At 45.4% G+C, this 27,463-nt stretch overlaps 1 protein-coding gene across 2 annotated transcripts in view; it reads right to left on the reverse strand.

Moving 5' to 3' along the window:
- dlc1 (DLC1 Rho GTPase activating protein) overlaps window positions 1–27,463 on the reverse strand; it is a 169,774-nt gene that overhangs the window by 135,733 nt on the left and 6,578 nt on the right. The window contains exons 2-4 of one of the 2 annotated variants that reach the window (XM_071407864.1): window positions 25,121–25,285; window positions 22,563–22,712; window positions 1,167–1,203 (exon numbers count right to left, since the gene is read on the reverse strand). In XM_071407864.1, coding sequence (XP_071263965.1) covers window positions 1,167–1,203; window positions 22,563–22,712; window positions 25,121–25,285 — 352 coding nt within the window. The remainder of the gene's footprint in view (window positions 1–1,166; window positions 1,204–22,562; window positions 22,713–25,120; window positions 25,286–27,463) is intronic. The other variant, XM_071407865.1, reaches the window with a different exon arrangement.

Consider the following 27,463-nt stretch of genomic DNA (forward strand, 5'->3'; position numbering starts at 1 on the left):
CAGCCAGGTTGTTCCTAATGGCTAACTAACTGAACTAAAGGAAAATACCCCAGCCACAATGTCTACATGTTGTCCCCCCAGGTCTGGAGGCAGGATTTACAACAGGAAATGCCATTGCTGGGGGGGTGGGAGGTGTGCGTCTGTGTGTACGCATGCATGTGTGTGTGTGTGTGTGTGTGTGTGTGTGTGTGTGTGTGTGTGTGTGTGTGTGTGTGTGTGTGTGTGTGAGTGTAGGGGGTTGGAGTGAGGTCTGGGGAGGTTTGGGGATCTATCTGACAAGCCGGTGGGTCTGGTTTCTATCTCCATCCTCCCGGTGATGGGTTGGGGTTGGGGTTAGGGTGATGGGTTGGGGTTAGGGTGATGTGTTGGGGTTAGTGTGATGGGTTGGGGTTAGGGTGATGGGTTGGGGTTAGGGTGATGGGTTGGGGTTAGGGTGATGGGTTGGGGTTAGGGTGATGGGTTGGGGTTAGGGTGATGGGTTGGGGTTAGGGTGATGTGTTGGGGTTAGTGTGATGGGTTGGGGTTGGGGTTGGGGTTAGGGTGATGGGTTGGGGTTAGGGTGATGTGTTGGGGTTAGTGTGATGGGTTGGGGTTGGGGTTGGGGTTAGGGTGATTGGTTGGGGTTAGGGTGATGGATTGGGGTTAGGGTGATGGGTTGGCCAACATATGGGTCTGATAAATGTTGTTATCTGAATACACATCATGTGTCTCTCTGTGACACCCTGGGATATGCCAGAGCCTCCCCCTCCACTCCTGCTGTCTCTCCTTCTATCTCTCCTGCCCTGAGCCTCCCTCCCTCCCCTAGCTCTGAGCTGAACACAGGAGAAATATATTAGATGAATAAATGTCATCCTCTGACCTTGTGTATGGCTCCCAGCCCCCCATGCATCATTGCCTGTCTGGTGTCATTGGCGGACACACACACACACACACACACACACACACACACACACACACACACACACACACACACACACACACACACACACACACACACACACACACACACACACACACACACACACACACACACACACACACACACACACACACACACACACACACACACACACCTTAACTCAACAGCAACAGCCAATCCACAGGAAATCAAAGGAGAAAGCAGAAAACCAACATTATATGAGAAAACAGAAAGCATGATGCCTTACCGTTTTGATGGGTTGTCTTAGGCATGGCAGACAGGCTCTGTAGAAGAGACCAACACAGAGGAAGAGTCAGGATTGGTTTTAAGACTTGACTTAAAACTGCAACATTGGTACTGAAACATTGGTATAACTTTACATATAGGTGTGGGATCTTAATTTGATCCTGCAATGCAGGAAATGTACAATTTGAAGTGTTTTTGAGGTTTAAAAAGGCGTCTGAAGTTTGTAATATCCCCTTTGAAAATTCACACTTTATTTTCCCTTCCGAAAAATGTAATCAACCCTCTGTAAAAATGTACATTAATTATAATCCACATAATAATTCACGTTACCTGTTGCTACAATATTATTTTCCTGCTGTAGCAAACTGGTTCAAATTAAGATCCTGCATCTGTACTGGTTACATTTGTTAGAAGCATCTATGGACCTACTGTCATACCATACGGCTTTACGAGATCTGCAAAATGTCCTGCTTATTCACTCCTGATTCCTGGGAATCATCCACACTGGATTTCTAGAAATGCGGCCAACAGGCCTGATTCCTACCGCAGGTAAGTCAAGTAGGAAACATGAGGCCAACAGGCCTGCTTCCTACTGCAGGTATGTCAAGTAGGACACATGAGGCCAGCAGGCATGATTCCTTCCGCAGGTAAGTCAAGTAGGAAATATGAGGCCAACAGGCCTGATTCCTACTGCAGGTAAGTCAAGTAGGAAACATGAGGCCAACAGGCCTGATTCCTACTGCAGGTATGTCAAGTAGGAAAAATGAGGCCAACAGGCCTGATTCCTACTGCAGGTAAGTCAAGTAGGAAACATGAGGCCAACAGGCCTGATTCCTACTGCAGGTAAGTCAAGTAGGAAACATGAGGCCAACAGGCCTGATTCCTACTGCAGGTAAGTCAAGTAGGAGCGATGAGGCCAACAGGCCTGATTTCTACTGCAGGTAAGTCAAGTAGGAAACATGAGGCCAACAGGCCTGATTTCTACTGCAGGTAAGTCAAGTAGGAAACATGAGGCCAACAGGCCTGATTCGTACTGCAGGTAATTCCCCCTTCCATAAAGGGTGTAAATCTCTGACACTTTAAGTGCTCTCTCATAGGAATGGAATTTAATTCAAGCAAATTCTCAAATATGTTTTACCATGTTTTACAGCTGTCTAATATGATTTAGTACCACCGTTCATTCTTCAGTGTGTGTGTATCTGTGTGTGTGTGTGTGTGTGTGTGTGTGTGCTTGCCTGTTCCAGAGTGCAGCTGGCTAGAGAATGTGATTCAAACAAATGATCATCCATTCCAGAGCGTTGAAAACATACATCAGAAATACAACATACATAACTTTACTTTTCACTTCCAAGTCTGACCTTTGACCCAGTAAATGTGTGTTCTTCTAGGCCTAGAGGGAGTTACTTTACGCCATGCGGAAGGCATGGGGCAAACATGTCGTTTTCTGATGTGCAAACGCCTCAAACCAAGGCCACAGCAACAGATAAAGAATTTTCGGACTATGTTTTCCTCAGAGAAGGGGAGAGGGAGAGAGGGTTGTGTGTGTGTGTGTTTGTGTGTGTGTGTGTGTGTGTGTGTGGAATGCAGGGGTCCCTTGTTCTCTGACATCTGACCTCGGGTCCTGACTGACCTTTGATCTCTGAGCCTGTTTTAATCCAAGACGGGTCCCTGGAATAGATCTGGGGCCAAAGCTTCACACCATGCATATGTTTGTGTAAGAGTGTGTGCGTGTGTGTTCTTAGGTGAACATTTCACTTATTCAGCAGTGATGTAGACCTGATGTAATCAAGTAACTAAACTTGATTCCAAGTCGAGTCCTAAGTCCCTAGTATTTGAGTCCGAGTTGTTTATACACAGAAATGGTCCACCCACACAGACACCGTGGTGAAGAAGGCCCAACAGCGCCTCTTCAACCTCAGGAGGCTGAAGAAATGTGGCTTATCATCTGAAACACTCACAAACTTCTACAGACGCACAATCGAGAGCATCCTGTCAGGCTGTATCACCGCCTGGTACGGCAGTTGCACCGCCCTCAACCGCAAGGCTCTACAGAGGGTAGTGAGGTCTGCACAACGCATCACCGGGGGCAAACTACCTGCCCTCTAGGACACCTACAGCACCTGATGTCACAGGAAGGCCAAAAATATCATCAGGGATAACAACCACCCGAGCCACTGCCTGTTCACCCCGCTATCACCCAGAAGGTGAGGTCAGTACAGGTGCATCAAAGCTGGGACCGACTGAAAAACAGCTTCTATCTCAAGGCCATCAGACTGTTAAACAGCCATCACTAACATAGAGAGGCTGCTGCCAACATACAGACTCAAATCTCTGGCCACTTAAATAAATGGACTTAATAAAGGTATCGCTAGTCACTTTAAATAACGCCACTTTAATAATGTTTACATGTCCTACATTATGTATGTATACATATGTATACATTACAGTGTATACATATCCTACATATGTATACACTGTATTCTATACCATCTACTGCATCTTGCCTATGCCGCACGCCTTCGCTCATCCATATATTCATATGTACAAATTTTATTCATCCCTTTTACATTTATGTGTATTTGTGTGTATCAGGTAGTTGTTGTGTATTTGTCAGATTACTGTTAGATATTACTGCATAGTCGGAACTAGAAGCACAAACATTTTGCTACACTCGCATTAACATCTGCTAACCATGTATATGTGACCAATAACATTTGATTTGATTATACTCGAGTCATGAGTCAAGTCCTAAGTCTCTAGTGTTTGAGTCCGAGTCGTTTGTACTCGAGTCAAGTCACAAGTCCTTCGCTACTGCTAAAAGCTGCAGTCCAACCGTTTTTGAAGCTGAATTTGATGACATTGTTGCATATTTGTAAGTCTAACTAGATAATACAGCTTTCTAACATTTGCTGTTTTAACTGGTATATTAAATTATGCAAAAGTCACGACTGGTGGAACCCGAGTCTTCGACTACAGCACTGCTTTATAGTCATGTTCCAGTGTGTCAGTAAGGCCATATTCATTCATGTATTTATTATTGTCACATACACCAGATAGGTGCAGTGAAATGTGTTGTTTTACACGATCAGCCATGGTAGTACGGCACACCTGCAGCAATTAGTGTTAAGTGCCTTGCTCAAGGGCACATCGGCAGATTTTTCACCATGTTGGCTCGGGTATACAAATCAGCCACCTTTCGGTTACTGGCCCAACGCTCTAACCGCTAGGCTACCTGCCTCCCTGTTTATAAAGCAGGCTTAAAACTCCTTAACAACACTTCCAGTCCAATTCCTATTCCAACACTATCCAGTTGGTCAGGTCACAGTGAAAACTCCAGTATCTACACATCAAATTCTGTGGGAGACGGCTTAGTCCAAAATAGGATTTGGCTCCCTATATAGTGCCCTCCTATGGGCCCTGGTCAGAAGTAGTGCCCCATATAGGATGCCATTTCAGACACAGCCACGGATGTACAGCCAACACAAAGCCTCGTCTCATCCTCTCTGTTTGTTGTTGTTGATCAGCTGGGTTGATGGCTGGATAAAACTGTTGTCTTGGTCCCAATCTGTCTGTCTCTGGTTGTGTCCCAAATGGCACCCTACTCTCTATATAGTGCACTAGATTTGAGTAGTTTGACCAGAGTTGGGCCCTGGTCAAAAGTAGAGCAGTAGAGCCATTTGGGACTCAAGCCTCAGTCTCTTCCACAACCCAGTGTCTGAGCTCCAGCCATGCATACCTCTTCTAGGTCTTATCTAAATCCCACACAACCTCAATCACATTCACCGCTGGCTGGGCTGGCTGGGCTGGATGGACTGGCTGGGCTGGCTGGGCTGGCTGGGCCACAGTGTGTGTGTCTGTGTGTACGTGCGTGTGCGTGTGTATATGTGTGTGTGTGTGGGCAGTGGGGATTCAGAGAAAACAACAGAGGGCTTTATTACACACACAGGTCACATTTCACATGTGGACATAGAGAGGAATTCCCTCAACAAATTATTGCCCTTTAATTAACCTTCCAACAACACTGGGGAGATACCATTACTGAAGTCCCCCTTTAGGGAGAACCTACAGCCCTGTACCTCCCTCATCGGCAGTTCAATCATTAAATCATCACCACAAACACAACAACCAGCCAGGACCTTGGCTTGGTATCAGAGGTAGATTCATATGTCTACTTCAGCTGCTCAGATCAGAGGACTTCTTCTCTCCCTGCCACAACAATCTGTTCATCACATTCCTCTGTGTGTGGGAGCGTGTGTGTAATCTGTGTGTGTGTGTAATCTCTATGTGTGTGTGTGTGTAATCTGTGTGTGTGTGTGTGTGTGTAATCTGTGTGTGTGTAATCTATGTGTGTGTGTGTAATGTGTGTGTGTGTGTAATGTGTGTGTGTGTGTAATGTGTGTGTGTAATCTGTGTGTGTGCGTAATGTGTGTGTGTAATCTGTGTGTGTGTGTGTGTGTGTAGCCTGCCAGATAACTCCTGTGAACCTCGTCATGGCCACTTTAACAATTGGCTTTATTATTGGTTATTTTTATCTACTCACATTTGTCGACTTCCTGGTGTGTGCACAGTTTAGGTTAATCTCATTGCTATGCCATCGGGACAATGGTAGAATCTCTTCTGGTGTGTTTTAAAACACAGGCTTCCACTGCCTCATTTACTACAGCTAATTTACTGGTGGAGGGAGGGAGGGAGGGAGGGAGAGAGAGAGAGAGAGGGGGGTAAGGAGAGAGAAAAAGAGGAAGAGAGAGAGAGAGGGAGGAAGGGAAGGAGAGAGAGAGAGAGAGAGCGAGAGGGAGATAGGAGGGAGGGAGGGAAGGAAGGAAAGAGAGAGAGACAAAGAAAGAAAGAAAGAAAGAAAGTAAGAAAGAAAGAAAGGGAAGGAGAGAGAGAGGGAGAGTGAGAGAGAGAGGGGGGTAAGGAGAGAGAAAAAGAGAAAGAGAGAGAGAGAGAGGGAGGAAGGGAAGGAGAGAGAGAGAGAGAGAGAGAGAGAGAGAGAGAGAGCGAGAGAGAGATAGGAGGGAGGGAGGGAAGGAAGGAAAGAGAGAGAGACATAGAAAGAAAGAAAGAAAGAAAGAAAGAAAGGGGGGAAGGAGAGAGAGAGGGAGAGCGAGAGAGAGGTGTGTGGATGTGAGAGTGTGAGAGTGTGTGTATTTGTGTCTGTGCATGTGTCCATGTGCACGTGTGTGTACGTTCTGCAGGGTGTGTATGACACAGGGGGTAAACAACACTATGCAATGCAGCGCTTTGGCATGTGGCTCTAGTCTTGCATGACGTAAATCGAGTCCGCCATGCCAGACCTCCAGACCACCACCCTCCCCTCTCCCAAAAAACTATCTCCAGCTGCGGACTGGGCTCTCTGACTCTGACCACCCATGGTCTCAGCAGACCTAGGGATTAGACAGGCTCAAGCCAAGCTAATCCATTCTCTCTCCCCACACCAGCTGGTTTAATTGGTGCCAGTGCCAGTGGCATGGCTATGCTATGGTCAGGTAAACTGGACGGAGAGGGATGGAAGGAGGAGGACACTGTGTGTGAGAAGGAGAAGAGGAGAGAGGGAGAGAGGGGTGGGAAGGGGGGAAAGAGAGAGAGAGAGTCAAGCAGAGTGTTTCTGTGTGTGTGTGTTTCTATGAGTGTGTGTTTGTACGAGTGTGTGTTTGTATGAGTGTGTGTTTGTATGCGTGTGTGTTTGTATGCGTGTGTGTTTGTATGCGTGTGTGTTTGTATGCGTGTGTGTTTGTATGAGTGTGTGTTTGTATGAGTGTGTGTTTGTATGCGTGTGTGTTTGTATGAGTGTGTGTTTGTATGCGTGTGTGTTTGTATGAGTGTGTGTTTGTATGCGTGTGTGTTTGTATGAGTGTGTGTTTGTATGAGTGTGTGTTTGTATGAGTGTGTGTTTGTATGAGTGTGTGTTTGTTTGAGTGTGTGTTTGTATGAGTGTGTGTTCGTATGCGTGTGTGTTTGTATGCGTGTGTGTTTGTATGAGTGTGTGTTTGTATGAGTGTGTGTTTGTATGAGTGTGTGTTTGTTTGAGTGTGTGTTTGTATGCGTGTGTGTTTGTATGAGTGTGTGTTCGTATGCGTGTGCGTGTACAGAGGGCCTTGGTTTTATCTTATCTCTGGTCTGTGAGTGTGACAGACCTATCAGCCCTGCACTTATAATGGAATTCATTCTCCACACTCTAAGCCCTGCGCGCACATGCCCTTAAAAACGTTCTCTCTCTTTTCACTGCACCCCACTTCTCAGAGACAAGCCCCCCCGTCCCCCGCCCTCCCTCGCCCTTACACCTTCTCCCCTCTCCCTATACCCCATTCCACCTTTTAAGAATTTCCAGATGTGTCACATTACATTTGAAGTGTGTCAACAGGACGTGATGTCATCTTTCCTGGTAGTGAGGGACTACTTCCTGGTAAAGAAATGAGGCCTATACCTGGAAAAGGCTGTACGGACACTCCTGACCTGCGTTGGTTAGTAACAGGTCAGCAGTGTCCGTTTAGGCTCTCCCTCTACATCTGTCATGTGTTTCAGATTACGTTTGGATGTTTCTGAAATTATATTTAACCACACAGTTCAGTTTTGCGTAAATTAAACCACATAACACAGGTGGTATTGAAGAGTGCGTTATAACATTAGATTCAAGACATCATATTCACATTCCTGTTCTTATTCTGTGCACGTCAATGCAGCAACGCCTGAAGTACATTACATGTTCATAATGTGATATATACAGATGGGTCCTAGGAAGTGTTTTACACGAATCGACGTTGGGAAATGGGCACGGTTTACTGAGTGGCTTAAGGAAGCAGACAGCTTCAGCAGCTGCTAGCTGATCATTCCCACACAGGCTGCCAGCCGCGTACTTGCCCTCTTGTTCAACCTGCTGGACATGAGATAGGGTCTGTACAGGAGTGATGTTGATGGAAAAAGGGAGAGGAGAGAAAGAGAGAGTGACACAGACATGCACCCCCCCCACACACACCCTCCCCCCTCACGCACACACTCACACTCACACTCACACTCACACACAGACCCACCCCGCACACACAGACCCACCCTGCACACACAGACCCACCCCGCACACACAGACCCACCCCCCACACACAGACCCACACCCCACACACAGACCCACACCCCACACACAGACCCACACCCCACACACAGTGTGTTTGTTTAGAGCACCAAGCCAAAGCAGCAGGCTTCTGGTTTCATCCAGTGTCTGCTGTGATTTAGTGTTTGGCCCTCTGAGTGTAAACGGCTGGCAGGCCAGTGGAATCCATCAACAGACCAGAGACAAACCAACTCCTACCTCCTCCTCCTCGTCCTCCTCCCACTACCACAGACTGGCCTTGTCTGGTCTGGTCCTCCTATCACACTGAGGTCATTGCTGTCCTCCTCCTGACTAACACCTCTTCTTTTTGCCTCCTTGTTGATGACATGTCATTCGTCTCTTGGCTCTGGGTCTTACCAAGCAGAGAAAATGGAGATCAGTCTCATGAGCTCCTGGATTAGCGTGAGCCTGACTCCAGTAACAATGCTAGCTCCTGGATTAGCCAACGGTGCATTGGGGGACAACAACAGAGTGGGCTGAGTCCCACAGCAGGGTTGAATTGTCTCATATGGAGGACAGAGGCCATGGTAGACCTCCTGTTTAATGACCTACTGAGGGACTGCTGGTAGACTCTTTCTCTCTTGCTTTCTCTCTCTCTCGCTCGCTCGCTCTCTCTCTCTCTATCTCTCTCTCGCTTTCTCTCTCGCTCTCACTCTCTCGCTCTCTCTTTTTCCTCACATAGACTCAAATACGCATGGACAAGGGCATGCACATGTGTGGGCAAACAGACAAACACGCATACACACACATGCACAGACACACACACACACACACACACACACACACACACACACACACACACACACACACACACACACACACACACACACACACACACACACACACACACACACACACACACACACACACACACACACACACACACACACACACACACACACACACACACACACACCGCAGGCCTGCTGTAAGTGCCGCTGGCTGCTTCACACCTGGTTTTACGATGCGTGCCTGTTGTGTGTAGGTGCTCTGCTCCGCTTCAAGTGTGTTTGTTTGTTGCATGATTTACAGACTGGAGGGGGTTTCTAGATGCCTCAGTTTACCTGTCATATAGAAGATTTACCATCTATAACATCATCACACAACTATGTGTGTGTTTATGTGTGTGTGTGTGTGTGTGTGTGTGTGTGCATCCTTTTGATGTACTAACCAACAATAATAATAATAATAACAATAATAATAATAACAGTGATAAAAATAACAACATTAATAACAGTAATAATAATAATAATATCAATAATAATGATATTAATAATTATAACACATGCACAAATATGCGCACACACACACACTCACAAGCACTATTAACACTATAAATCTCTCCCTCAGCAACTAATATGCAAGACATCATGATATTACTGTTAGTATAAACATCAGACAGAGCTGATGTGGAACCAGAGATGGTATGTAAGATACTTTGCACAACTTGGATTAAATGGTGGTGAATGTTAGTTATATAAGATCTAGTCATAACACCACATATCCTGTCATAACACTACAGATCCAGTCATAATACTACATATCCTGTCATAACACTACAGATCCAGTCATAATACTACATATCCAGTCATAACACTACATATCCAGTCATAACACTACAGATCCAGTCATAACACTACATATCCAGTCATAACACTACAGATCCAGTCATAACACTACATATCCAGTCATAACACTACAGATCCAGTCATAACACTACAGATCCAGTCATAACACTACAGATCCAGTCATAACACTACAGATCCAGTCATAACACTACAGATCCAGTCATGACACTACAGATCCAGTCATAACACTACAGATCCAGTCATAACACTACAGGACCAGTCATAACACTACAGATCCAGTCATAACACTACAGATCCAGTCATAACACTACAGATCCAGTCATAATACTACATATCCAGTCATAACACTATAGATCCAGTTATAACAATACAGAACCAGTCATAACACTACAGGACCAGTCATAACACTACAGATCCAGTCATAACACTATAGATCCAGTTATAACAATACAGAACCAGTCATAACACTACAGGACCAGTCATAACAGTACAGATCCAGTCATAACACTACAGATCCAGTCATAATACTACATATCCAGTCATAACACTACAGATCCAGTCATAATACTACATATCCAGTCTTAACACTACAGATCCAGTTATAACAATACAGAACCAGTCATAACACTACAGATCCAGTCATAACACTACATATCCAGTCATAACACTACATATCCAGTCATATCACTGCATATCCAGTCATAACACTACAGATCCAGTCATAACACTACAGATCCAGTCATAACACTACATATCCAGTCATAACATTACATATCCAGTCATAATACTACAGGACCAGTCATAACACTACAGATCCAGTCATAACACTACATATCCAGTCTTAACACTACAGATCCAGTCATAACACTACAGATCCAGTCATAACACTATAGATCCAGTTATAACAATACAGAACCAGTCATAACACTACAGGACCAGTCATAACAGTACAGATCCAGTCATAACACTACAGATCCAGTCATAACACTACATATCCAGTCTTAACACTACAGATCCAGTCATAACACTACAGATCCAGTCATAACACTATAGATCCAGTTATAACAATACAGAACCAGTCATAACACTACAGGACCAGTCATAACACTACAGATCCAGTCATAACACTACAGATCCAGTCATAACACTACATATCCAGTCATAACACTACATATCCAGTCATAACACTACAGATCCAGTCATAACACTACAGATCCAGTCATAACACTACAGATCCAGTCATAACACTACAGGACCAGTCATAACACTACAGATCCAGTCATAACACTACAGATCCAGTCATAACACTATAGATCCAGTTATAACAATACATATCCAGTCATAACACTACAGATCCAGTCATAACACTACAGATCCAGTCATAACACTACAGATCCAGTCATAACACTACAGGACCAGTCATAACACTACAGATCCAGGCATAACACTACAGATCCAGTCATAACACTACATATCCAGTCATAACACTACAGGACCAGTCATAACACTACAGATCCAGTCATAACAATACAGATCCAGTCATAACACTACAGATCCAGTCATAACACTACAGATCCAGTCATAACACTACATATCCAGTCATAACACTACAGATCCAGTCATAACACTACAGATCCAGTCATAACACTACAGATCCAGTCATAACACTACAGATCCAGTCATAACACTACAGGACCAGTCATAACACTACAGATCCAGGCATAACACTACAGATCCAGTCATAACACTACAGATCCAGTCATAACACTACAGATCCAGTCATAACACTACAGGACCAGTCATAACACTACAGATCCTGTCATAACACTACAGATCCAGTCATAACACTACAGATCCAGTCATATTTATACAGGTCCAGTCATATTTATACAGATCCAGTCATAACACTATAGATCCAGTCATAACACTACATATCCTGTCATAACACTACAGATCCAGTCATAACACTACAGATCCAGTCATATTTATACAGGTCCAGTCATATTTATACAGATCCAGTCATAACACTACAGATCCAGTCATAACACTACAGATCAAGTCATAACACTACAGATCCAGTCATAACACTTCAGATCCAGTCATAACACTACAGATCCAGTCATAACACTACAGATCAAGTCATAACACTACAGATCCAGTCATAACACTACAGATCCAGTCATAACACTACAGATCCAGTCATAACACTACAGATCAAGTCATAACACTACAGATCCAGTCATAACACTACAGATCCAGTCATAACACTACAGATCCAGTCATAACACTACAGATCCAGTCATAACACTACAGATCCAGTCATAACACTACAGATCCAGTCATAACACTACAGGACCAGTCATAACACTACAGATCCAGTCATAACACTACAGATCAAGTCATAACACTACAGATCCAGTCATAACACTACAGGACCAGTGGTATGGTGGATGGTGAATGCACGTAAATGCCCATTACTCACCTTTTTTATTTTCTGCAAGCATTTACCCACCAGTATATGGAGCGGTACTTTACCACGAACAGTGATTAGCGTTTACCCACCAATTATGTTTTACCACTACGTCACTGAACAGGATGGTATTATGGGCCCAGCGGATTGGGGGTCTTCAACTTGCCATTGCATTTCTGTCTGTCTGGTGGCTCAAAGTTAGAAGATGTAGGGACACGCAGTCCAGTAGGTGGACTGAATAATTTCCTTGAAGTTTACAATGAGACAGATCATTCTGCATCAGTTAGGATTAACGTGGCAACGTTTTACAAAACAATTTCACATTTCAGTATTATTTATTTATTTATTCTTCTTCCATGTCTTGTTAATTAAAAGGCCTGTCTCCCACCGACTGAGAAAAACCCCTCTATGTTCTGCCCAGTTTTTGGAATACCTAATGCAATCCACGGAACCTTGAATCGGCAGGAAATAAGAGATTTCCGTACAGAGGTCAAGAAGAAGTTCCTTTTTTCTACATCCTGTTCCAAAAACAATCTTTTTTTCTCTCCTCATTTCTTTCCCTCTCCTGTTTGACCGTGGCTGAGAGACTGAGCAGCTGAGAGGGACTGAGAGGCTGAGAAGGGCTGAGGAGCTAGGAGGCTGAGAGGGGCTGAGAGGCTGAGAGGCTGAGAGGGGCTGAGAGACTGAGAAGGGCTGAGGGGCTGAGAGGCTGAGGGGCTGAGGGGCTGAGAGGCTGATGGGCTGAGAGGCTGGTGGGCTGAGAGGGGCTGAAAGGCTGAGAGGGGCTGAAAGGCTGAGAGGGGCTGAGGGTCTGAGAGGCTGAGAGAGGCTGAGGCAGGCCTCTGTTTGTGCTCCTGCAGCTGTGTGTTCAGGCCTCTGTTTGTGCTCCTGCAGCTGTGTGTTCAGCGCAGATTGGCCTCAGTCAGGGTCAGGGACAACAACACAGCAGAAAGCCGACTAACTCGGCCATGACCGGACAGTATACCCACAGAGCCACCCCCATGTGACATTGAAATACTGCTGGTTTCCCACCATGCTGTTGACGGACTTTAATTCAACTTTTGTCTGTAGAGCAACAGAGGAATGTGAAGGTAAGCCATTGTAGGCCCGTATGCTAAGTTATAGATATTATTAGCATGTAGAAGAATGGATGTGAGGGAAAGGGAGGGAAATAGAGAGAGAGAAAGAGGGAGAGAGTAATATTGTCAGAGATGGAGAAAAACATGGTATGAGAGAGAGAGAGAGAGAGAGAGAGAGAGAGAGAGAGAGAGAGAGAGAGAGAGAGAGAGAGAGAGAGAGAGAGAGAGAGAGAGAGAGAGAGAGAGAGAGAGAGAGAGAGAGAGAGAGAGAGAGAATGAGATCCAGCTCTATATTGGCCCATTGGAAAGCGAAGGTGTGGTTTCTGGTTGTGGATAAAGGATGTTTGGGGACTGTGTGTTGGTGGCCACTTGCCAAACAGGACAAGACAGAGAGTGAGAGGAAGGACAAGCGACAGCTACCGTCTGTGGCCTTATCACAGATGCCTCAGCACAGCTATTGTCCACATCCACTCAAGATAAATAAACACATGCATAACTAACCCAACAGGCGATAAATCAAAAAGTAGTTACTCTTGTGTCCATCTACAAGCATCTAAATTCACTTTTTTCTTGCCAAACCCTTTGGAACTAACAGGTACAAGACCACTGGGACACTTAGAATTCCAACACCTAATTACAGCATTACATCACGCACTGTCAAACAGCGACCGAACAGCGGCGAGATATGACAGATGGTTTGTTTTGAGCATGGTTGCCAGGGAGATGGAAGACAGAACAAATGCCAAGAGGTTGGATGGTTATGGGATGGTTATGGAATGTTGAGGGGCGATGGAGCTGCCAGAGGTTGTATAGGTCTGATTCTTTATTAATTTGTATTTAATATTAAAACATACAATATACCTGCAGTGAAGCCGCTCAACATTTACATTACATTCAGTCATCTAGCAGACACTCCCATCCAGAAAGACCCATAGTAGCAAACAGGCTCAAGCGCCCCTATCTGCCCAAACTCCCAACCGCCAAGCCACCAACCATCCAAGATCCCCCACAGTTCCCAAGAGCTGCCCGTCAACCATCCGAGATCCCCCCACAGTTCCCAAGAGCTGCCCCTCAACCATCCGAGATCCCTCCACAGTTCCCAAGAGCTGCCCCTCAACCATCCAAGATCCCCCCACAGTTCCCAAGAGCTGCCCCTCAACAATCCGAGATCCCCCCCACAGTTCTCAAGAGCTGCCCCTCAACCATCCGAGATCCCTCCACAGTTCCCAAGAGCTGCCCCTCAACCATCCGAGATCCCCCCACAGTTCCCAAGAGCTGCCCCTCAACCATCCGAGATCCCTCCACAGTTCCCAAGAGCTGCCCCTCAACCATCCGAGATCCCTCCACAGTTCCCAAGAGCTGCCCCTCAACCATCCGAGATCCCCCCACAGTTCCCAAGAGCTGCCCCTCAACCATCCGAGATCCCTCCACAGTTCCCAAGAGCTGCCCCTCAACCATCCGAGATCCCCCCACAGTTCCCAAGAGCTGCCCCTCAACCATCCGAGATCCCCCCACAGTTCCCAAGAGCTGCCCCTCAACCATCCGAGATCCCCCCACAGTTCTCAAGAGCTGCCCCTCAACCATCCGAGATCCCTCCACAGTTCTCAAGAGCTGCCCCTCAACCATCCGAGATCCCCCCACAGTTCTCAAGAGCTGCCCCTCAACCATCCGAGATCCCCCCACAGTTCTCAAGAGCTGCCCCTCAACCATCCGAGATCCCCCCACAGTTCCCAAGAGCTGCCCCTCAACCATCCGAGATAAGTCAGAGTTTGTATAGGTCAGAGTTACTATAAGTCAGAGTTTGTATAGGTCAGAGTTAGTATAAGTCAGAGTTTGTATAGGTCAGAGTTAGTATACATAACACGTACATCTATGTTAGAATCTGGGGTGCTACATTTAACAGACGGTTGAGGGATGTCTATGCATGCTGCACCATAGGGCTCTGGTCAAAAGTAGTGCACTATACACAGCAGGACAAAGGGAGCCATTTGGGACATAGCCTATCTGTTGTGTAACAGAAGGTCTGTTTTTTGGCGGCCCTGTGCTGTTGGGGAACTCTTCTCCCAGAGAGTGATTGATATGTTGTTTTCGACTGTACCATTTAAGGGGCCCCTGCCCTGACATGTGACATCCTCTACTGCTGTCACAAACCCCCTAAGAATAGCACCATGTTAAAACGCACCACACAACAAAAGACTGGGAAGCCACTATGACACCGCATCAGCCATATTTTATATCAAATCATATATGATCTTAGAAAATGGACAATTTCACGTTACATGACCAAAAAATAAGACAATTTAACAAATAAGACATAAGGCAAATCACCACAGAGCCCCCCACATACCTCATGATGACAAACAATCACATCCCAATTTAACTTAATTTACCTTAATCCCATTGCCTATCCGCTACAACTTAACACCTCCGTTTAAATAGCTCCCGCTACAACGCAAAGTCAGCAACCTGCCACGGCAACCACGAGCATGAGACCAAACAATAACAAACTTTACTGCCGAGAGAAAGACACCTGCTATGGTGCACCAGCCACCACCACAACTACAGCCCCACAAACAACACACAAGAATGAAAACCACCTGCTAGGTCAGAATACACCGCACACAGAACCCCAACGACAATACAGCGTAGCCAAGAATAGCCACTCGCTATGGCACTGTCACTGGACACCAAGAGGGAATGCCACTACAATTCGTACATTGTGACAAATACTGTACCTTAGTCAGTGTCCATTCAAAACAACACGCCGAAGCCACATGTCAGGATTCTAGGACTTTATCACTGTTACATAAACACCAGTTGTCCTGAGAGAACACAATGGTGGCATGCTTGATGAAGGCTGTGGAGTGGTGAAGGTTATCACTGCTTACTTAGAATGTATTTTCGTTTATCAAAAATGTTTGTTTTTAAAGATGGATTTTAGTCTTATCTCCACCTAAAAGTCAAACCATGGAGACAGACAGGGAAGGTATAACAGTATAGACAGTGTGTGTGTGTGTGTGTGTGTGTGTGTGCGTGTGTGAGAGAGGGGGCATTTAGTACAATGACCAATCTCCCTTGTATTTACCTGGTAAGACACACACACACACACACACACACACACACACACACACACACACACACACACACACACACACACACACACACACACACACACACACACACACACACACACACACACACACACACACACACACACACACACACACACACACACACACACACACACACACAGTGCAGACCACCGCCATCAACAAGATAAGGAGGAAATCTCGCTGTTGTGGACTTCAGCCTGCTATGAGAGTAGCCATTTGCTCCATTGTCATGTCCTAGAAACAAATGCTGCATCAATGGAATATCTGTCTACATGTTGAAAATACTGCTCATAAACTGTCCATTATAGACCTCCCCCTCATTCATTTCCTGTCTATAATCCAATCGGATGCTCTAATTAAATTAGCGTGAATTGTGGGTTGTGTTCAGTTTGGTACTGAACGTTGCAGATATGAAATACAATGAACAGACATGTTATAACTTTTGGAAGCAGACATGTTCGATATGAAATACAATGAACAGACATGTTATAACTTTTGGAAGCAGACATGTTCGATATGAAATACAATGAACAGACATGCTATAACTTTCGGAAGCCTACGTGTTAGAGATTAATGTCTGCAGTGCACACCCTAGGCCTACTGAACGCGACTGTGAGCAACTCGTGTCCATTGATATCGATGCTTTGGTTAGCAAGTCAGCGCGTTAGCATGCTAATAAATAGCTGTTTCGTTTAGTTAGCTTAGCTGGCATGTGAGCATTCAAATAGATAGATATTTTGATTAGCCAGCTTGAGCCTTAGCATGCTAGCAACTTTGTTTAGCTATTCAGTGTTTTAGCCTGCTAATAAATATATGTTTTATTTACTTAGCCACTGTGGTAATATGCTAAAAACTAAGTTTAGCTATCCAGCGTGTTAGCAGTCCTAGCTCATAACCCACGTCAGTGCAGACGTTAGCCACGTGCTGAGGGCTCACTTGTGAATCCAACACGAGCCTGACCAGGATCAGTAGCAGGATCTCCTGCTGTCATTTAATTACGTTAGCCAGACCCTTGATCTCTCTTTTCCCTTTCTCTGCACATTTCTCCCTTTCTTCTCGTCCCATCTCAGACCTAGATGGTGACCTATTGTCCATTAGAATTCCTTGGGCCTACACCCCTCGAGTGGCGGGACATCTTCGTTATGAGAGGTCGCTCACGTTCCTGCCGTTTGTGTGGATATGACGAGACAGGAATGAGTGATTAGGTCTGCCACTTGATAAATGAGTCAATCTGTCTCTATCACTCTCATGCACCCCCTCTCTATCTCTCTATCGCTCTCCCTCTAAGTGCGTACCAAATGGCACCCTTAGGGCGGCAGGTAGCCTAGTGGTTAGAGTGTTGGGTCAGTAACCTAAAGGTTGATGGATTTAATCCCTGAGATGACAAGGTAAAAATATGTTGATCTGCTCCTGAACAAGGCAGTTAATCCGCCCCATTTTTTTCAAAAGAACCATTGCATTTCTGTTAAAATGTTGTATCAAGACTGCCCAAATGTGCCTAATTGGTTTATTAATTACTTCTCAAGTTCATAACTGTGCACTCTCCTCAAACAACAGCATGGTATTCTTTCACTGTAATAGCTACTGTAAATTGGACAGTGCAGTTAGATTAATAAGAATGTAAGCTTTCTGCCCATATCAGATATGTCTATGTCCTGGTTCTTGTTACTTACAACGTCATGCTAATCACATTAGCGCACATTAGCTCAACCGTCCCGAGGGTGGGACACCGATCTGTAGAGATCCTTTTAACCCACTGTTCCGCGGTAGGCCGTCAGTCTAAATAACAATTTGTTCTTAACTGGCCTGCCTAGTTGAATAAAGGTGAAATAAAATACAAATTTAAATTCCCTGTACTTTGGACCAGGCCCCATACTCTTTCTTTCTTTCTTTCTTTCTTTCTTTCTTTCTTTCTTTCTTTCTTTCTTTCTTTCTTTCTTTCTTTCTTTCTTTCTTTCTTTCTTTCTTTCTTTCTTTCTTTCTTTCTTTCTTTCTTTCTTTCTTTTTGCTCTCCCTCTCCCTGTTGTTAAATTATTTAGAGAGGATTGCCCTCCTGACTATCCCTTGCTCCTCCAGTAAGTACAGTAGGAAGGTAAGATGGAGGGGGAGGATCTGGAGGAGGGGTGAGCTTATTTTCTTTTATTAGAGGGGGATCATCACACATACTCTGTGGGAACCAGGGAGAAGGGGCATCCATTTCCGTTTTGGGAATTCTCAAACTGTGGGAATCCCATCAGGCCTTTCCCACAGGATTACCTCCCACAACAGACTAATCAAATGTCTCAGTCAGTCATTCCCCAGGAATCGATCGGGGTGGAATGTTCCGCTAATGACACCCTACCCATATGCCAGTGCATCTGGAGACTCCCAATATCAAGAGAGGGGGGTGATGGAAATCAGGGGAACTCATTGCTCCTTCACCATTTTGACTTTGCAGCTTTGCCATCTTGTGACGACCTATACCTTTCCTTCATTCAAAGGGCCAGCTGTCTGTCCAGCGTCTCCTTGTCCTATCAGAGTTGATTGAGTGGGCATCTCACCACTCCAGTTCCTGAATAGACCCCTATCCTCTTAACCACTCACAACCCCTTCAGACAGTCATCACCTCTTCACTTCAATCCATCACTCTCTGACTCCATTGGATCTCCACTGTAGAGGTGCCCAGAATCACACACACACGCACACCTTCACGCACGCACGCACGCACGCACGCACGCACGCACGCACGCACGCACGCACGCACGCACGCACGCACGCACGCACGCACGCACACACACACACACACACACACACACACACACACACACACACACACACACACACACACACACACACACACACACACACACACACACACACACACACACACACACACACACATGCTCTCTGTTTCCTCTGACTAAGTCCTTCTCCAACGTATATTAGGCACAGTGAGATCTCTGTTTACTTTAGCACATCTATTTAGTTTGTCTCTTGAGTTCGTCTCTTTAGCTTGTCACTTTAGCTCGTCTCTTCAATTCATCTCTTCAGCTCGTCTCTTCAGCTCGTCTCTTCAGCTCGTCTCTTTAGCTCGTCGTTAAGACACTAACAGCTTACAAACGGTAGGCAATTAAGGTCACAGTTATGAAAACTTAGGACACTAAAGAGGCCTTTCTACTGACTCTGAAAAACGCCAAAAGAAAGATGCCCAGGGTCCCTGCTCATCTGCGTGAACATGCCTTAGGCTTGCTGCAAGGAGGCATGAGGACTGCAGATGTGGCCAGGGCAATAAATTGCAATGTCCGTACTGTGAGACGCCTAAGACAGCGCTACAGGGAGACAGGATGGACAGCTGATCATCCTCGCAGTGGCAGACCACATGTAACAACACCTGTACAGGATCGGTACATCCGAACATCACACCTGCGGGACAGGTACAGGATGGCAACAACAACTGCCCGAGTTACACCAGGAACGCACAATCCCTCCATCAGTGCTCAGACTGTCCACAATAGGCTTTGAGAGGCTGGACCGAGGGCTTGTAGGCCTGTTGTAAGGCAGGTCTTCACCAGACATCACCGGCAACAACGTTGCCTATGGGCACAAACCCACCGTCGCTGGACCAGACAGGACTGGCAAAAAGTGCTCTTCACTGACGAGTCGCGGTTTTGTCTCACCAGGGGTGATGGTCGGATTCGTGTTTATCGTCGAAGGAATGAGCGTTACACCGAAGCCTGTACTCTGGAGCGGGATCTAATTGGAGGTGGAGGGTCCGTCATGGTCTGGGGCTGTGTGTCACAGCATCATCGGACTGAGCTTGTTTTCAATTCAGGCAAACTGTGTGTTACAGGGAAGACTGTGTGTTACAGGGAAGACATCCTCCTCCCTCATGTGGTACCCTTCCTGCAGTACATGACCCTCCAGCATGACAATGCCACCAGCCATACTGCTTGTTCTGTGCGTGATTTCCTGCAAGACAGGATTGTCAGTGTTCTGCCATGGCCAGCGAAGAGCCAGGATCTCAATCCCATTAAGCACGTCTAGTACCTGTTGGATCGGAGGGTGAGGGCTAGGTCCATTCCCCCCAGAAATGTATGGGAACTTGCAGGTGCCTTGGTGGAAGAGTGGGTTAACATCTCACATCAAGAACTGGCAAATCTGGTACAGTCCACGAGAATATGTACTGGAGTACTTAATGCAGCTGGTGGCCACACCAGATACTGACTGTTACTTTTGATTGTGACCCCCCCTTTGTTCAGGGACACATTATTCCATATCTGTTAGTCACATGTCTGTGGAACTTGTTCAGTTTATGTCTCAATTATTGAATCGTGTTATATTCATCCAAATATTTACTGAACTTATGTTAAGTTGAGAGGACGTTTGTTTTTTTATATATGGAAGAGGAATGACACCAGATAACACAGAAATCTGTTTTTCCTGTTTAAAGATACAAAGCCAATCACCTATCTAGTATTTTGTCTGGATAGCACAGTTCTCTACTGATAAATAACAAATAACTCACTAGATTAAGCGATAGATTCTGTGTAACGACCTTCTTCCATTCTCAAGTGTTGAATTACTTGTTAAAAGACCATAACCTTTGAAATAAACTTTTTAACAGTTTTTTTGAAGAGGAGCGGAAGTGAACCCTGGAACCCCATAGAACTTCCGGTGCTTTTGTAAACAACAGATAAGAGCATAACCTTTGATATCATCTCTTTTTAACAACTCATAATGTTGTATGTCTTTCTATGTGGCAATTTGTCAATAGAATAGCAGTGTCTAATTCAGCGTCCCCTCAATCACAAGACAACAGCCAAAAAACAAACACTGGATAAAGTGATTCAGTCCCAGAAGATTTGTCCAAGAAATGGTCAACCCACCTGTGTCTTCATTGTGTGCTTGTCCAAAAAACACAAAGGCAACACAATCAGACAGAAAAGCCATTAAGTGAGCGACTGAAGAGGTCAAGATGTAAATCTCTCTTGAACAAAGTCCCACCCCCTCCCTCGGCCCCCTTCGCCCCACTTGGTCTGTCCTGTCACGACCCCAGCCCCCCCCCCCCCCCGACCCTTTTGTTGGGGCGAGGCGGCTCAAGACCCAGGAACCTGCTAATTACTGGCTTTAGCAGTCTGCCAAGGAACCAGGCCCTCGGAATGACTGGGCCACATTCCTACCAGTCAGAGTCACTCTGTGTGTGATTGTGTGTGTGTGTCTGTGTGTGTTTGTGTGTATGTGTCTGTGTGTACGCGTGCATGTGTGTTCGCTGTCTGTCCATCCCTCCATCTGTCTGTGAGAACCTCTCTGGGTTTTAGTGCGTGACTTGTGCCTTGCCAGCTCACTAAGTGCACTGCAAACACTCCTCAAGGGACTGTATAGTAAACAGACACAGACAGAGGGATTGGAGGGACTTGAGGTGTGTAAAGAAAGGCAATAAGCCTTCTCTCCCTTCTCCGATGGGGTCTAAACCTAATCACACAGTTGGCCTGGTGTTAAATGCCCCGTACCTCCTGCTATAGCTGCTCAGTTGAGCGACCAGCCGGCCGACCCATTAAGAGACAGATTTCAGGCTGAACAAAACCAGAGATTAAGAGACAGGTGGAACCAGAGATTCATTAAGAGACGGATTTCAGGTTAGAACGAACCAGAGATCCATTAAGAGACAGATTTCAGGCTAGACAAAACCAGAGATCCATTAAGAGACAGATGCCAGGTTAGAACGAACCAGAGATCCGTTAAGAGACAGATGTCAGGTTAAAAGGAACCAGAGATCCTTTACACGTTTGACTGACATCAACTTTGACAGATCCGTCACAAAACGTGAATTTGCCTTGAAAAAAACCCAAACCTTAAAACCTCTGTTGTTGTTTGACAGATCCGTCACAAACAAAGCCTTGAGACCCCTGTTGTGGATTTTGTTTGAAATGGTAGGTTATTAAAATGTGACCAAACCTAACACTTCAATTGAAATGATCCCCAAAACCTTGACACCCTATATCGTTGATTTGAGGTTGAAACCTGGGTTAAAGCGTGAGCGTCACAATGATTGACTGATTTACCCCAGTCTTGGGTTTGGTCCCGGAAGCAGCAGTCGGCCTAGCGGAGGTCAGAGTAGTGGATACTTGATGCTGTTGTGGAGTATTCACAGACTGAGAAGTGCTTGACACTGTCCCAACGGCCTTTACTGAGTCTAAATCCACTTCCTGCAACTGAGGAAGGACATTGATTGGTTTAGAGATACACTTTAGAGCAATAGTTTATGGCTATTTCTATTACTTATTATCCTAAAGCTAGCTAGGTTAGTATTAGGTTCTCCTGAAGCTAGCCAGGTTAGTATTAGGTTCTCCTGAAGCTAGCCAGGTTAGAATTAGGTTCTCCTGAAGCTAGCCAGGTTAGTATTAGGTTCTCCTGAAGCTAGCCAGGTTAGTATTAGGTTCTCTTGAAGCTAGCCAGGTTAGTATTAGGTTCTCCTGAAGCTAGCCAGGTTAGTATTAGGTTCTCCTGAAGCTAGCCAGGTTAGTATTAGGTTCTCCTGAAGCTAGCCAGGTTAGTATTAGGTTCTCCTGAAGCTAGCCAGGTTAGCATTAGGTTCTCCTGAAGCTAGCCAGGTTAGTATGAGGTTCTCCTGAAGCAAGCCAGGTTAGTATTAAGTTCTCCTGAAGCTAGCCAGGTTAGTATTAGGTTCTCCTGAAGCTAGCCAGGTTAGTATTAGGTTCTCCTGAAGCTAGCCAGGTTAGTATTAGGTTCTCCTGAAGCTAGCCAGGTTAGTATTAGGTTCTCCTGAAGCTAGCCAGGTTAGTATTAGGTTCTCCTGAAGCTAGCCAGGTTAGTATTAGGTTCTCCTGAAGCTAGCCAGGTTAGTATTATGTTCTCCTGAAGCTAGCCAGGTTAGTATTAGGTTCTCCTGAAGCTAGCCAGGTTAGTATTAGGTTCTCCTGAAGCTAGCCAGGTTAGTATTATGTTCTACTGAAGCTAGCCAGGTTAGTATTAGGTTCTCCTAAAGCTAGCCAGGTTAGTATTAGGTTATCATAAAGCTAGCCAGATTAGTATTAGGTTATCCTAAAGCTAGCCAGGTTAGTATTAGGTTCTCCTGAAGCTAACCAGGTTAGTATTAGGTTCTCCTAAAGCTAGCCAGGTTAGTATTAGGTTATCATAAAGCTAGCCAGATTAGTATGAGGTTCTCCTGAAGCTAGCCAGGTTAGTATTAGGTTCTCCTGAAGCTAGCCAGGTTAGTTTTAGGTTCTCCTGAAGCTAGCCAGGTTAATATTAGGTTCTCCTGAAGCTAGCCAGGTTAGTATTAGGTTCTCCTGAAGCTAGCCAGGTTAGTATTAGGTTCTCCTGAAGCTAGCCAGGTTAGTATTAGGTTCTCCTGAAGCTAGCCAGGTTAGTATTAGGTTCTCCTGAAGCTAGCCAGGTTAGTATTAGGTTCTCCTAAAGCTAGCCAGGTTAGTATTAGGTTCTCCTGAAGCTAGCCAGGTTAGTATTAGGTTCTCCTGAAGCTAGCCAGGTTAGTATTAGGTTCTCCTGAAGCTAACCAGGTTAGTATTAGGTTCTCCTAAAGCTAGCCAGGTTAGTATTAGGTTATCATAAAGCTAGCCAGATTAGTATTAGGTTATCCTAAAGCTAGCCAGATTAGTATTAGGTTCTCCTAAAGCTAGCCAGGTTAGTATTAGGTTCTCCTGAAGCTAGCCAGATTAGTATTAGGTTCTCTTGAAGCTAGCCAGGTTAGTATTAGGTTCTCCTGAAGCTAGCCAGGTTAGTATTAGGTTCTCCTAAAGCTAGCCAGGTTAGTATTAGGTTCTCCTGAAGCTAGCCAGGTTAGTATTAGGTTCTCCTGAAGCTAGCCAGGTTAGTATTAGGTTCTCCTGAAGCTAGCCAGGTTAGTATTAGGTTCTCCTAAAGCTAGCCAGGTTATTATTAGGTTATCATAAAGCTAGCCAGATTAGTATTAGGTTATCCTAAAGCTAGCCAGATTAGTATTAGGTTATCTTGAAGGTAGCCAGGTTAGTATTAGGTTCTCCTGAAGCAAGCCATGTTAGCATTAGGTTCTCCTGAAGCTAGCCAGATTAGTATTTGGTTCTCCTAAAGCAAGCCAGATTAGTATTAGGTTCTCCTGAAGCTAGCCAGGTTAGTATTAGGTTCTCCTAAAGATAGCCAGATTAGTATTAGGTTCTCCTAAAGCTAGCCAGATTAGTATTAGGTTCTCCTAAAGCAAGCCAGGTTAGTATTAGGTTCTCCTGAAGCTAGCCAGGTTAGTATTAGCTTCTCCTGAAGCTAGCCAGATAAGTATTAGGTTCTCCTAAAGCTAGCCAGGTTAGTATTAGGTTCTCCTGAAGCCAGCCAGGTTAGTATTAGGTTCTCCTGAAGCTAGCTAGGTACTGACTGTCTCCTGTAACGTCTAGCTAGTTACTGACAGAGCCATGTATTTAGAGAGTTGGGACATTGAGGTTTCTGCATTGTGATGCATTTTCATGACACTTCAACATTATATGGCGGCCATGTTAGCTCCCCATTAACATTACATGGGGAATATTTAAACAATGCTATGTAACTGAATGTCTAGAATTAGAGACAATATTGTAAATGGTAAAAGTTGTCTCTGTGTACTGGTACTGACCCGTCGGTGGTGTCTTCTGAGCGTGGGGGTGATGGCCATGGAGGAGGTGGAGGAGGAGGAGGAGGCGCTGAGGGCCGTGTCGATCTCCTGGTCCAGTTGGTCTAGCTTCATCAACAGTAACACCATGGAGTCCAGACGAGAACGCTCCTGCTCCTCTCTAGAACTCTACAGGTGGGAGGTAGCGAGGATGGGAGGGAGGGAGGTAGGGAGGGAAGGAGGGAGGGAGAGAGAGACAGAGAGAGAGAGAGGGAGAGAGGGAGGGAAAGATTATTTGTACTTAAAATTTCTGGTAACATTGATTTACATTTTAATAATTTAGCAGACGCTATTATACAGAGCGACTTACAGGATAAATTAGGCTTAAGTGCCTTGCTCAAGGGCACATCGACAGATTGTTCACCAAGTCGACTCAGGGATTTGAACCAGCAATCTTTCTGTTACTGGCCCAACTCTTTTAACCGGCATCTTGCCGCTCTATATTTGACTATTTTTGATTCAAGGAGAACATCAGTGATAATGCTAGATTTATATTGTGTCTTTACTGGGCATAAACCGCTAAAGGATACTCTAGGCCTCGGTTCTTTCTTTCTTCTGTTGGTCCTTCCACTTTGTGGTTAGATGCAGCTAACTGACTATCATTTAATAAGCCTGTTCATCTTTAGTCATGTCCTCTCTTGCTCTCTTTTTAAGGGAAGGGAGCAGGTATATGTATTGCCTCACGTCAACTCTAATACATAATACATAACACAGACAGGGACTTCACTGTTTAGTTAGGTTTTTTCTCTTAGTCCTCTGAAAGCATTACGTTGAGCAGTTCTCCTATGTGTGTTTGATTGAATTGGGGCCTGGTGAATGAGACAAGAAAGGTCTGATGTAGTGCATGCCAGGGATATATATCAACTAAGGCTTTGATTCAATATCCTGTAGACCACAGAAAGACTTTGATAGAATCCTGGGATGGGATCCTCAGATGCACTCAAATGAATTGGGCAACCTCTCCTGCCCTCTCCTTGTCTCTCTCTCTCTCTTTGGTTCTCCTCCACCATTCCCTCCTTTTTCTTCTTACATTTTCCACCAAAAAGCCCCCCCCTCTCCAATTATATATAGTTTTTTATTACCCTCTCTTCCTGTTGTCTTTCCTCCCTTCCTCCCTCCTTGCCACCACTCTTTCACTTTCTTCTTCACTCACTTATTTTGTTCTCCTCTGTTAACCTGCAGGTCTTACACTGACCTCAGGTGGCCTGTTTGTCATAGCAGGTCTTATACTGACCTATCAGGTGGCCTGTCTGTCATAGCAGGTCTTATACTGACCTCAGGTGGTCTGTCTGTCATAGCAGGTCTTACACTGACCTCAGGTGGCCTGTCTGTCACAGCAGGTCTTACACTGACCTATCAGGTGGCCTGTCTGTCATAGCAGGTCTTATACTGACCTCAGGTGGTCTGTCTGTCATAGCAGGTCTTACACTGACCTCAGGTGGTCTGTCTGTCATAGCAGGTCTTACACTGACCTATCAGGTGGCCTGTCTGTCATAGCAGGTCTTATACTGACCTATCAGGTGGCCTGTCTGTCATAGCAGGTCTTATACTGACCTATCAGGTGGTCTGTATGTCATAGCAGGTCGTACACTGACCTCAGGTGGTCTGTCTGTCATAGCAGGTCTTACACTGACCTCAGGTGACCTGTCTGTCATAGCAGGTCTTATACTGACCTATCAGGTGGTCTGTATGTCATAGCAGGTTGTACACTGACCTCAGGTGGTCTGTCTGTCATAGCAGGTCTTATACTGACCTATCAGGTGGTCTGTATGTCATAGCAGGTCGTACACTGACCTCAGGTGGTCTGTCTGTCATAGCAGGTCCTACACTGACCTCAGGTGACCTGTCTGTCATAGCAGGTCTTATACTGACCTATCAGGTGGTCTGTCTGTCATAGCAGGTCTTACACTGACCTCAGGTGGCCTGTCTGTCATAGCAGGTCTTATACTGACCTATCAGGTGGTCTGTCTGTCATAGCAGGTCTTACACTGACATCAGGTGGCCTGTCTGTCATAGCAGGTCTTATACTGACCTATCAGGTGGTCTGTCTGTCATAGCAGGTCTTTTACTGACCTATCAGGTGGTCTGTCTGTCATAGCAGGTCTTACACTGACCTATCAGGTGGTCTGTCTGTCATAGCAGGTCTTACACTGACCTCAGGTGGTCTGCCTGTCATAGCAGGTCGTACACTGACCTCAGGTGGCCTGTCTGTCATAGCAGGTCTTACACTGATCTATCAGGTGGTCTGTCTGTCATAGCAGGTCTTACACTGACCTCAGGTGGTCTGTCTGTCATAGCAGGTCTTAC

The sequence above is a fragment of the Salvelinus alpinus genome, chromosome 6 (assembly GCF_045679555.1).
Source record: "Salvelinus alpinus chromosome 6, SLU_Salpinus.1, whole genome shotgun sequence".
In the NCBI taxonomy this organism is placed as follows: Eukaryota; Metazoa; Chordata; class Actinopteri; order Salmoniformes; family Salmonidae; genus Salvelinus; species Salvelinus alpinus.